Below are 12633 nucleotides of genomic sequence, written 5' to 3'. Positions count from 1 at the left end.
TAAATTTGACGTGTGCTGGGGAGTGTAATCATTCGTATCGGGGTGGTCTAACCCTTCTACTGCACTCAAAGCAAAACCTGGGCAAGGTCTTGGATTAGAACAATGCTCAGTTTACGCGGATTCCTTGGGCTGCAAAGCAGGTTTTCAGGTTGTACCTTGAGTGTCTGTCACCTAAACAGCACTTGAATACTTTGGTTAACTCAAGAGGAAAACACCTGAACACACCATTGGTAAAGCTGTATTCCTATAAAGACCTCTTTTGACATGGAACCCCATCGGGGATGGCCGCCAGGTCTTAGTGCTGTGATTGAGCACAGGTCTTGCAGCCGGACCGCCCCAGGTTTTCAAAAGCAGGGTGTCTAGGACATCCTCCACCCCACACCCACCCTTCTGACACAGATTCAGCATAGATTTGCATGCTCAGTTCTTCTGAAAGTTTTTATTGACTTGAAGAACGCATATCCCCTACTCTTTGCTGATTTATCTGGATCAGAGTACACAAGCTTTCTTAAATTCTATACAGCTTTTATCTAACTGTCCCGCAGCTACTTTCGTAACGGTCCCTAGAACAGCAAGTAGCGTGGAGAGAGGAATGGACTCTGCGTTGATTCCAGTCTACAGAAGGCCCGTGATCCCACCGCGGTGTCTGTGATACTGGACACTGCAATATTTCTGACGCTTTCTCGAGATGTATAATTTTGCATATTTTATTTTTGTTAGGCATAGTAAACATCAGGCATGACTATTATTTAGTCTGTTTGCAACAGGGTTGTCATTCATTGCTGTGAATAACATTTGCACTACTTCCGCTTTTCAAACATTACGAGTCCCTATAATGTTGATTTTTACGAATGATGCCAAGTAATTTACTGTGTTTTATATATTTTTGAGTCTTTTCATGCCCGATTATATAGAAGAAAACTAATAATGATGAAGGCTTCAACAGTTACTGCCAGTGTGACCAAATGTTATCTGGCCAGAGGGAATGGGGCCGACCTCATTCTGGCCATGTCTGTCTGTCTGTCTGTAACTTAGGGCTCACTCTGGGCGCCAGCGACCTCGCTCGTCGAGCACAACAGCATGAAGCCTCACTTCGTCAAGGTGTGAGGATGGTGACAGTATTTACCTTGGCACTCGGAGGTAGGATGAACCAGCTGCTTCTCATGCAGAACTCTGCGGCTCCACGACTGATGGCCGTGGTAAGTGGAACATTTGCAGCACCGCGAGGTCCCTGCACTGGTCGCCGATTGAGACCGGGGAATTTAACGCTGTGACCACCAGAGCTCATGACAGAAGCAAAGTTACAAGGCTCAGGAAGCATGGCACCCAGAAAGGCTCAGAGCTCTGCAATCTGGTGCTTTTGCAGTTTCTCTTTCCAAAAAGCATTGACAAAGCCAATAGGTCTCTACTATGGGTGAGCTATTGGCCATGCCAATATGGAGGGAGTGGGGGGGGCAGAGGATGGTAAAAAACAAACAGAGAGAATAAGCAATGCAGACGTGAAGAAGCAACACAGACCAGGGTGGGAGAGCGTGGTGAGGGGAGGGCGTTAGGGGGGATCAAGCAGCAATACGGACAGTTGAAGACGCAATATGGACCAGAGGATGGAAGGGGAAGCAGCACAGACTGGGGCGGGGGGGGGGGGGAGATGCAAGGTAGGTGAGACCTAAAAAGCGGCAGCATGGGATGCCCTGCCTTCTCAGAGGTCAGCCCATTCTCCCCCCCCCCACACTGCCCTGTATGGGTAACAGTGCAAGGCCACCCACAAGGAAAGGGCGGCTGCTCTGGCGGTCCGTGATGAAGGCTTCCCCTGGGGGAAATGGAGTTGTTGTGAGGCTCCTCATGATGTCAGAGGGGGCGTGGAGGGTGCTCGTGCCGGGATACAGTGCTGGGAGATGCCTGGGCAACCAGGCATAGTGGTCTCCCAGTGTGACGGCTGGTGATACCCATCTGTTGTGGCCCTCGGCGGGGAATCAAGTCACTCCCCCCACTTTCCTGTAGAGGCATATAGAACTGTAGCCCTGCCAAAGGAATCGAACTGACTACTGGGTCAGGAAGTAAACCTCTTTAGGGCAGACCATGCAAAACTAGCGGACTGTGTGTCAAATGCTTAGTCCACAACTGCACAAGCAAGGCCTACTCTGGCGGAGACTGCTACCCTCATTAGAACCCAGGAGAAAGATATTGCTAAGCTGGCGGAAAGGGTGGAAGATGTGGAAGACCGGTCCCACCGCAATAACATCCGAATTGAGGGACTTTTGGAGAAAGTACAAGGCAGCATTGCGGGTCTCTCACTGGAGGAGAGGCTTTCATCGCTGGTCCTAGAGGCAAAACCTCAAAGTGGTTTATAATAAAGCATGCATACAGGGTGCACAGAAGGCTGCGGATACCGGGTGCACCCGCACAGATCATGGTGGCTAGACTGCCAAATTTGAAACCAGGATGCCATACTACAAACGGCATGCACAAGTGAACCACGGACAGTAGAGAATGCCACCATCAATATCTATTCGGACTATATCACATCGAAACATCAATGGGAAGGCCTTTCAAGGAGTTAAGAGAGACCTTGACATCCACTATGTCCTCTTCTTCCCGGAGAAACTCCGCATAGTGGACAGGGGGAAGAAGCGAACTTCTTTATGGACACGGAGGTCTAGGTCTGGCTGAAAAGATGCGGGAACCCCAGGCCACAAACTGGAGCGGCAATGTAGGCATTGAGATTCTGGAAATGCTGCATTGCGCAACGGCGTCCACATACAGTGCCGCCAAAAGCCAAGGCAAAATCTGAAAGTACTAAACTAGTAGCGGACACTCAGAAGACCTGCACTTGGGTCTCTCCCAACAGATGGAAAACTCTGGAGAAAGAGACAGACAACTCACATGAGGAAGGCTCAAATGTTGGTAGCAGAGAGGAGGTTCCGGCCCCACCAAAGTTTACCCCAATGCCATCTGAAGAGATGGTCTGAAAGGTTGAGAGGTATCGATTGCCTTCCTGGACAGGTGTGTGCGTGCTTCGATGGGCATGTCCAACGCAGCCAACAGAGACCGTACTCTTGCTCATGGGCAGAGCCACAGCTCTCTCCCTTACAGGAATAACACTTATATCTTAGCTACACTTGCAATGGTATTTCTAGATTTTGCTTTCCTGGGGCGACGGACATACCAAGAGTAGGGGTAGTGGCCAGTTCGAAGACCACAGGATGGTATGGCAGGGCGGGGGTGGGAGTATGTTTCTGTTTAAAATGTTATCTGACTTAACAGACCATGGGAAGTGGTTATATAGCAAAAGGACAGAAGGATTATTATCACAAGCACTGATATACATAGTAACCATAAGGTATACTCACTCAAAATACTAACCTGGAACGTTAACGGACTGGTAAACAAGGCCCTCTCGTGCTATGCTGCAAATGTGGAGTCCCACAGGTAACATTTAGGAGGGTCTAATTGTGGGTCCAAGGGAGTTGAAAACTGGATTTTAAAAAAGAGTCGCAGTTCAAGTAAACCAGGCTTCTTCTGAGGATAGGGGCTGCTATACTATGCTGCTGGGCAAGTGGGAGGGGCAGTTGCTCTGGTTAATGTATACATCCCACCAGGATTACGGATTCAGATGCTGGTGCATTTGGGCAGCTTGCTACTAGGTCTCCCTGCTGCAACGATACTAGTGGGAGGGGACTTTAATATGATAATGGACACCCACATGGATGAAACGGTTACCTCCCCCAACAAGGTACCCCTTGAACAGGTAAACTAGGAACCTTTGTGACTGCCATGAGTTTGGGAGACGTATGGCAATCGCTGCATAGGGCACATAAGAGTTACTCTTTTTTCTCGGGGACACACAGTTCCCACTCCAGGATAGATTACTTCTTTACGCCGCCAGCAAGGCTACACAGATTCACTGAGGAAAACTTGAAGGCAAGCAATATCTCTAATCACTCGGTGCTGTGCATAACTCTAACCGCACCGACTTTACGAGGGAGAGCAGACTAGAGAAGGGCCACATAGCGAAACACAAATGAAGTGCTGGAGAGACATCATAAAGAGGCGCCTTATACTTTAGAGAAAAATCCAGATGCTACTAACGCAATCACCCATTGGGAGGCTTATAAAGACTCTGTATGCTGGATGATCATGGCGGGTGAAACTGGGGTCGGGTAAGAGTGGGCCCAACCCTGTGGGAAGCTAGAATAGGAACTCTTTACCCTTGAAGCGGACTGTGTACAGAAACCTTCTGATGCCCCACTTCGGCGCTTTCATCTCAAGATTGAGAAATAAGGACTACTCGTCCCAGATGAAATCGGACGAGCATACATGATCAAACGGAAATAGCTGTACGAGGAGAGGAACAAAGCCGGGAGACTACTGGCCTGATTCACAGCAGAGGCAGGGACAGACATCATATTCGGGAAATCTGAATGGCTCAAATATCTCAGGTAGTGAGGAGATAGTGACACTAACGGTGGACTATATGCTGGTCTTCCACGCACCCCATAGGTATACACCAGTGACAGACATCTTGAACTATAGCCGGGACTGCCTTGCAGCAGCCTGGGCAGGGCTCAAGCCAGGGACCTAATAAGGCCTCTAAAAGAAGAGAAAATTAGCCTTGCACTAACGCAGCGTCAGTCCAAACGGACTGCCAGCAGAATTTTGCAAGACAATGGCAAATAAGGTAGTTAGCCCACTATTTGACATGTACATGGAGGCATTCCCTTGGGATGAGCTCCCCAAACATCTGTGCACAGCGAAGATCACACTTATCCCTAAGCCGGGGAAACCCCTAGACACATAGGATTACTACAGGGCAGTTTCCCTACTTAATGCAACCACCAAAGTGCTGGTGTAGGGGCTCGCTAGCAACTGCAAAATGTAATCTCTGATCTGGTGCATCAGAACCAGAATGGGTTTGTGCCCCGCGGATCTACTAAGTTGATCGCTGGGAATACCCCTGGCCAACGCATCAGCAAATAAGGGCTTCAAGTCCATTAATGGACCATCCTCTTTGCCTGGTGCATCTTGGTGAACCTAGGTCTGCCAGAACTGATCTGCCTCCCAGCCTCCTTGTTTCAACTCCACCACTTGTTTCAAGCCCCCTACCCCTCCCCGCTCTACTCTTCTCCACTTTCCTGCTACCGACCTTTGCCCTCACCTGCCCTGGTCCTTAGTCCCCACCCTGTTTATCTATGAATTTTCCCTCGTCAATAGAGATCTAGCTATTTTGTCTGATGCCCGATGGAGCTACCTGGTTTAGTTATAAGGGAGATGTGCTTGGGATTCCCTCCTTGGTCGTCACCTACCCAGTCGGTCTTTAGACAGACTTCCTTTCGTCTCTCCTTGTTGTCTCTTCCCCTATCCTCCCTTTCTCACCTCCCCTGCCCCCTCCACTACTTTTCTCTCTCCTTTCTCTCCTCTCCCAATATATTGCCTATTTTTTGATGTATTGTGTAATTGTTGATCTTTTTCTGTTACATTGTTGATTCTCACGTAAAGCGCTCCGATACCTCCGGGTCTAGCCAGCGCTATATGAAACTCTTTAAATAAATAAATAAATACTGAGCAAAATGGGATTCGGATCCCGGTTCCTGAAATGGACCCGGCTCCTATACACCCAGTCTAGAGCCAGGCTACGGCTCAGTGGCACCCTCTCCAGGGAGTTCCTCGTACGGGCAGGCACACAGCAGGGATGCCCACGGTCACCCGTGCTCTTCGCTTTAGCGATAGCAGCCCTGGTGGAATGATTCGGGTGGATGCCCAGGTAAGGGGCTGGAGACGGGGTGACTCCTGGGAAGATCAGCTATCACTGTATGCAAATGATACCCGGCTATATATTGCAGAACCGGACTCCTCCCTAGAGAGGCTTGGGGATAGCTTTAGGATTTATGGGCACTTCTCAGACCTGGGGATCAACTGGGAGAATTCACTGGACTTGCCAATGGGGGCCTGGAGAGCGGAGGGACATCTCCAGAGCCCCCGCAGGTGGCTACACACCACGTTAAATACTTAGGTCTGAGAGTGTCAAAAAAAGAACTAAACCATCATGAGGACAACTTAGCCACATGCCTTTGAAGACTGGAAAAGGATATACAACACAGAGGGTGTCTGCCGTTATCCTTCCCTGGCAAAGCAATCTTTAAAATGATTGCCCTTCTCAGATTTATCTACATCCTGCAAACTAGCCCTCATGCGATTCCAGATACTTTCTTCCAGGCAGTGAATAGACAGCTGCAATCCCTGCTGTGGAACAATGGTCCATCACGAATAACCGTTCCCGTGCTGCAGAGACACTCGCACGAGGGTGGAATAGCTCTACCCGACAGTATTGGGACACAACCTTTACAACGCAGTCATTACATCGCACTACCTTTACAACGCACTCATTACATCGCAACATTGCATGTTATTACAACGCAGCCATTACATCGCATGTCATTTCAACGCACAACGCAGGCATAACATTGCAAGTCATTACAACGCATACCATTACAACGCTTAGTACCCATACACAATTTGACACTGTTGCACTAACTGGAGTTAGAATAGTAATTTTTACCCCTACACTATCCAACACTTAGGTGATATGACGAGTTTAACTGACGACAACTGGAGGGAAATACTCAGGCATCCAAGTGTGAGTAGTATACCTTCTACGGTTAAGTAAATGAGAAAATATATGAGATGCAGCTTTACTGTTTACAGCTCGTGACGAAACGTGTCGGCTGCAGCTTCAATGACATTTACATGGTTTATGAATTCACTACGTATTAATAAATCCCTGAACTGAATTTTCTACATACCCTAGTTTGTCCAGTCAGATTCGTTGGACTTCGCTTATGAGGGCTTCTGTATCTTTGCATCATTTCAATTTGTACAGAAGACTGGCATAGGTAAGCTTAGTGGAAATACTAAACTCTGTGGGCGAAGGCCTGCAAACAGAAGGATGCCACATGCTGATTATTTGGAGCTAGTAAGCTCTGTTGGCAGACGCCAGAAGGCTGGCATGCAGGTGCTAAACAATGTGGGTGAACACCCTCTGGCAGAGGAACAGCACAACCTGGCACAATGAGTTACTGAAGTGCATGGTCAAGTGCCCGCTGACAGATCAGAGGAAGACAGTAGTGTTAGTAAACTGAGGAGTCATTTGACAGAAGGCTGGTACAAGCATGTCATGGCGAGTTAGTAAACTGAGGAGTCATTTGACAGAAGGCTGGTACAAGCATGCCATGGGCGAGTTAGTAAACTGCAAACAGATGCCCAGTGACTGAATACTTGCACAGGCAGACTTTGGTCAGTTGCTGAACGTCTGTGGGCAGATGGTTTACAGAAGACGGACATGAATAGGCTGACTTATGAATAACTACTCTGTAGAACACATGCTCGCGAACAGAGGAGCGGCACAGGCAGACTGTGGTGGTAGTGTTTATTGACCCTCTTTACCTTTCTTTATAGCATTATCTGGTGCTGGTTTGCCTGGACCAGCAGGAGCAGGCGGTTCCTCTGTGCTGCCTGCGGAGGAGTCACTATCTCCATCGTCTTCCTCGCTGTCAGTACTGCTGCTGGTGGTGCTGGTCTCTGTGCTGCTCTCCGTGCTGCTTTCACTGTCTTCGCTGTCCCACTCATCGCTGGGGCCAGTGCTCGAGGGTCTGGAGTCGGGATGATTTGGCAGGGCAGCTTCACCACCCGGAGAGAGGGTTCCAGGGTCATTTTCTATCTTCTTCTTGATAATGTGGGCGTAGGGCTTCTTTCGGGACAGCAGTCGTCTCTTCGGTGCAATGGGCTCCAAGGCATTCTCCCCACCCGCCTCCACAACCTGCACTTGCCGGTCACTTGTTGGCTCTTGAACTTCACTTTGGTGTACCTGGGAAAGCTCTCCGTCTGTTCCCTTCTTTAGCACCCCATTAGGATTGGATGGAGTCTGCTCCCCAGACCTTGCATTCTTCCTTCTGAGGGAGCCCTCTTTCACCTGAAGGCCCATGTCAACCTGTGGAGAGAAATCAAGTCATGTTAGTGTGCAATAACAAGGGCGCTCTTCACACCAAGTATACAGTTCTAACTCAGCACATCAGAAAACACTGGAGTGCAAGCCAAATGCACAGCGGCACGTGCAGCGGTTCGTTTAGAAGGGCGCAGGGGTGTTGACCCCCTACCTCTGCAAGCCACAACTAGGCTCATTGGCAATGTAAATTAGTCCTGTCCGCCCTCCATTATTTTGTTAACTTATGGGGCGGGGCTACAGAGCTCCAAGTGGGTGGGACGAGCAGCTGAGGCTGAAATTGAGCTACGCACGTCAGATTGGCCGTATTTTTTGGCATTGTGCTTCCAGGCCCCAGCCAATCCTAGCACTGCTATTATGCTGCTTAGTATTATTTACAGCATAAGAGCAGAGCTGATTGGCTGGGCAGCTTCTTCCCTCTTACCATTTCCCTTGTCATCGATTTATTTGTATCTGTACAATCCCACCCCTTGGTGTCTAATGCTCGCTTTCTTTCCCTCACTTTGCCCTCACCCTCGCTTCACCCTTAATTCATACTGACAGTATACCCGGTCAGAGCTACAGACTTAGAAACTGGGAGCACAGTTAGAGTCTCAGCGTCGGCCAAACTTCGTGTGCGATTCTGGGTAAATCCACATTGTAATAACAAGCATTTACAATGCAATAGGTCTCGCATTAGGAAAGTTTGAGCTATTGGTATTGTAAATGACAATTTTTTTATTTATGTTTTGTTTTTGAAAATAGCAAAATTAATAGCTTTGCCATTTACAATGCCAAAAGTTATAACTTTTGCAAATGCGACACCCATAGCATTTCTAATGCAATATGTGTTGTATTTACGCGACTTAGATGTATTGATATTACAAATAACAATGGCTGTTAATTTTTACAAATAATTAATACTTAAATAAGTTATTGTAATTTATAATGGCAATAGCTTAAACTTTTGTAAATAACTTTTGTGAAGATTATGTTCAGAGTATTTTATTGTGACGAAAATCCAAGAACAGAAGTGAAAATTTAACATCTTTTTGTTACATTTGTAATAAAGCTTGAAACATTGAGAGAACATATTTGAACCAGTTGTTGAATGGTTGCACAGAGGGTGAGGGGGTGTGAGGGTGAGGGGGTGAGGGGGTGTGAGGGTTAGGGGGTGTGCAGATGAGACGCTGTGTGTTTTACTTGGTAGGGCTGCTTCTCTTTTGGGTAATGTAAGAAGGGCAAGTCCAAATGTTCTTTCTAGGACATGCAAGATCCTCATGCCCCCATGGCATTTGCTCACTCATTTGTCACATTCATCCGCACCTGTTGCACTGCCTCATCTTTGGGACTAGATACCTTAAGACACTGAAATCTGATGTTCAGTGGTGGGGCAGGTGGAGCGCAGGCGGTGTGTGGCGGCAGCGGGGGATTTAAACATTAAAATAAACAAGTGCATGGGTGGGGAGAGGAGGCAGGGGAGGACGCGTGTGCATGTGTTGGTTTTGTTAATGCTAGAAAAAAACAGCTAGTCCCTTTATATTGCTTAGGAGGCGGAGGGGGGGTTAAAAGGCCAATAAAGATGATAACGGACGAGAGGGGAAATGTGCTGGAAGGGGTGGAAGAGACGGAGGAGAAAGGAGGACACGAAGGGGTGTAACGTGAGAGGGGGAAGCAGTCAAGGAGAAGGTGTAAGAGGACTGAATTAGCAAATGGACTGGAAAACACGAGCACACGGACGTACCCTGCGCTCTGACCTTGCTGCTGTGCCCCTGTTTGGCGGAGTCGGTGCAGGAGCTGAGGGCGCCCAACAGCAGGATGTTGGTGGCTGCATGGCCGTGGCGGGAGCTGCCCTGCTGCAGCCCGCCCACCATGCTGCATCTTCCCCCTCCGCCTTCCTCCAACAGTCCTTAGCTGGCTTCCTCGCTCACCGCGGGCAGGCTGATTGGATAGAGTGTGTCAGAGCCACGTCCGGAAGGAGGGACAAAGGGCCGGAAGTCTCGGGGCGTGGCTATCATGTAGTGGCCGGAGCCGAAGGGAAATACACGGAGAGCCCCTTAGGGACCGTTAGTGTGCGACCTAACGGGATGGGGTGGGGGTCGGGGGGTAAAAGGGCCGGCTGGAAGACCTGGACACGCTGGCCACAGTGGTGCGAGCCTGGTAAGGGGGGGTGGTGTTTGCCTGTATGTCTGTGTGCCTGCGTGTGCGTGTGTGTGTGTCTGCCTGCGCGAGTGTGTCTGTGTCTGCGTGTGTGCCTGTGTGTGCGCGTGTGTGTATGTATGCATGCATGCGTGCGTGTGTAAAAAGATCCGATGACTGGTGGGGGGATGTAAAGTGAAAGTAAGCAGCGCGCGTGTGTTTCAGTCTGTGTGGTGGCTGGCTGTGTGCGCATGCGTGGACGGAGGCGACGTGCGCGTTCGCGCACCCAAATCCGGCCGCTTTCAAGCTCGTAACACCCTCTTGTCCTTCCTCCCCCCGAGACAGACAACATTAGGTCTCCAGCTGGACACCTGCATCCTTTGGATGCAGTTTACCAGCTCGACCTAAAAATGAATGGTACGGCCTCAGGACTGGAATGTGAGCTAATGTAGTGTAACTGCTTCATAGCCACCTTTACGTTCCTGTCAAATTGTCTGCTTTTTTTTCCACAAAAGCGGTCTGAACCCAGCAAGCGGGTTTATAAAATCTGTAGCTCACATGCAAAAAAAATGTATTACATGACCTCAGTCTAACCACTTTAAAATTCTACCAGCCGCCACTGCACACCGCAGTCCACTATGGGCCCTACCTCAGCACCAACATCCAGCAGCGGTGCTACAGACTAGTATAGTGCGGTACAGCAGACGGTCGAGAGGAAGAGGCAGCGGGGAAGCAGAGCCGGGCTAACACACTCCTTCCGCAAGACACGCGTGCACACTCGCCAGTACGTACACAAGTCATTGGCCCTGTTAAAAACATACACAGCACAAACATGACTGACACACCGGTAGGTAACAAATGAAACTATGGCGGACCCTGTACCTTCTACAGGAACAGCCTAGGACATACCTGCTCGTTAGAAGGTATCTTTAGGCAAGTCAAGACTGTGACGTCACATCCAAGTATGTAAAACACTTCACCAACCTGAGTGGAAACAGCCCCAGTCCAACCCCACAGATTTCCTTCATGTTGATCACGGCTACACTTATAAACGCACAAAACACATTTTTCCACTGAAAACATTGAACTATTGATGCAAAATGACACCAAAGTCTGGCAACCGACACCGTTGTTTGTATGGGAGCCTGCACATTTATGACCCATATTTAAAAGTTGTGTTGTGTTTGTCATCCCAGAGCGGCCACGGTGCTAGAAAAGTAACTTGGAGGTGTGGAGGGGGCTTTCATCCTGGACACATCAAGGGGAGTTAGAAATAGAGTTTTAACAAAAGCCCCTTTGTATCAAAATCCAGCATCGATTAAAAGTGACTTGGGAGAGAAATACAGAGTAATCTAAAGGTACCAGCAACGCGGCTAGAGGACTCCGAACCCCGACTGTTCCTTTACGCCCCCAAGTCCCCAAAACCACCAGTGCAGACCCTTACAACCCAGCGATACGTCCAAGTTACACGCCTTCAAGTCACCAAAACCGCCAGTGCAAACCCTTACAACCCAGCGATACGTCCAAGTTACACGCCTTCAAGTCACCAAAACCGCCAGTGCAAACCCTTACAACCCAGCGATACGTCCAAGTTACACGCCTTCAAGTCACCAAAACCACCAATGCAGACCCTTACAACCCAGCGATACGTCCAAGTTACACACCTTCAAGTCACTAGAACCACCAGTGCAGACCCTTACAACCCAGCGATACGTCAAAGTAAAACGCCCCCAAGTCCCCAAAACCACCAGTGCAGACCCTTACAACCCAGCGATACGTCCAAGTTACACGCCTTCAAGTCACCAAAACCGCCAGTGCAAACCCTTACAACCCAGCGATACAAGGTAGCAACAACGCAGCAGGGGACTGCGAACCCCGACTGTTCCTCCCCACGTAACCCCAGCTTGTGCTGTGCTTCTCACACAGATACAAAGGTCTTCACAGCCAGGCTTGCTGTGTTCTGGGTCTGAATATACATGTACAGGCGAGGCCAGACTATACACAGCTGAAAAAGGTTATGGCAACAACTCCTTAAAAAAGACTGTTCTCTATGCGCCTCGATCAGCCATTCTCCTCCAGGAGCTACAGGCCCCACAATCAGGGCATGATCATGATCCCCTCCGTGTGCGCCACTCCTGGGCAGTCTGGATGGAGTATTTGTATTTCCAGAAAGCTGAATTAAAAGGACAAAGAAACTCTTCTTGTTACAAAAAACCAGGTCAAAATGTACATTACAAGTAGTTTCAGTTAAGAGGCATGGCTATGTGAGACATAACTCTAGTTATTAGTTTTATCACTGCATTAACCTCCCCAATTGTACGCGCCCTCTTAACCTTAGCACACTTTCACATTATACAGACCTTTCTAAACACTATTATTCAAACACACCCACAGGATTTACACATTTCCACTGGTGTATCTCCACAGGTACTCTAAAAACACAATGTTTTACTTCACATCATCTGACACAATATTATGTTTATCCCAAGACACTAGTGAGTTTACCTCATGGTAGCTCC

At 48.8% G+C, this 12633-nt stretch overlaps 1 protein-coding gene across 2 annotated transcripts in view; it reads right to left on the bottom strand.

Annotated features, from left to right (window-relative positions):
- The window catches only part of RRP36 (ribosomal RNA processing 36), a 69915-nt gene that overhangs the window by 38929 nt on the left and 18353 nt on the right, over positions 1–12633 (bottom strand). For both annotated transcript variants that reach the window (XM_078647241.1, XM_078647242.1), the window contains exon 2: positions 7441–7984. In XM_078647241.1, the coding sequence (XP_078503367.1) occupies positions 7441–7978 (538 nt within the window). In that variant the 5' untranslated portion in view covers positions 7979–7984. The remainder of the gene's footprint in view (positions 1–7440; positions 7985–12633) is intronic.

This window comes from Lissotriton helveticus, chromosome 6, assembly GCF_964261635.1.
Source record: "Lissotriton helveticus chromosome 6, aLisHel1.1, whole genome shotgun sequence".
Taxonomy (NCBI): domain Eukaryota; kingdom Metazoa; phylum Chordata; class Amphibia; order Caudata; family Salamandridae; genus Lissotriton; species Lissotriton helveticus.
Note: the sequence above shows the minus strand (reverse complement) of the source record. Positions and strands in the feature narration are given on the sequence as shown.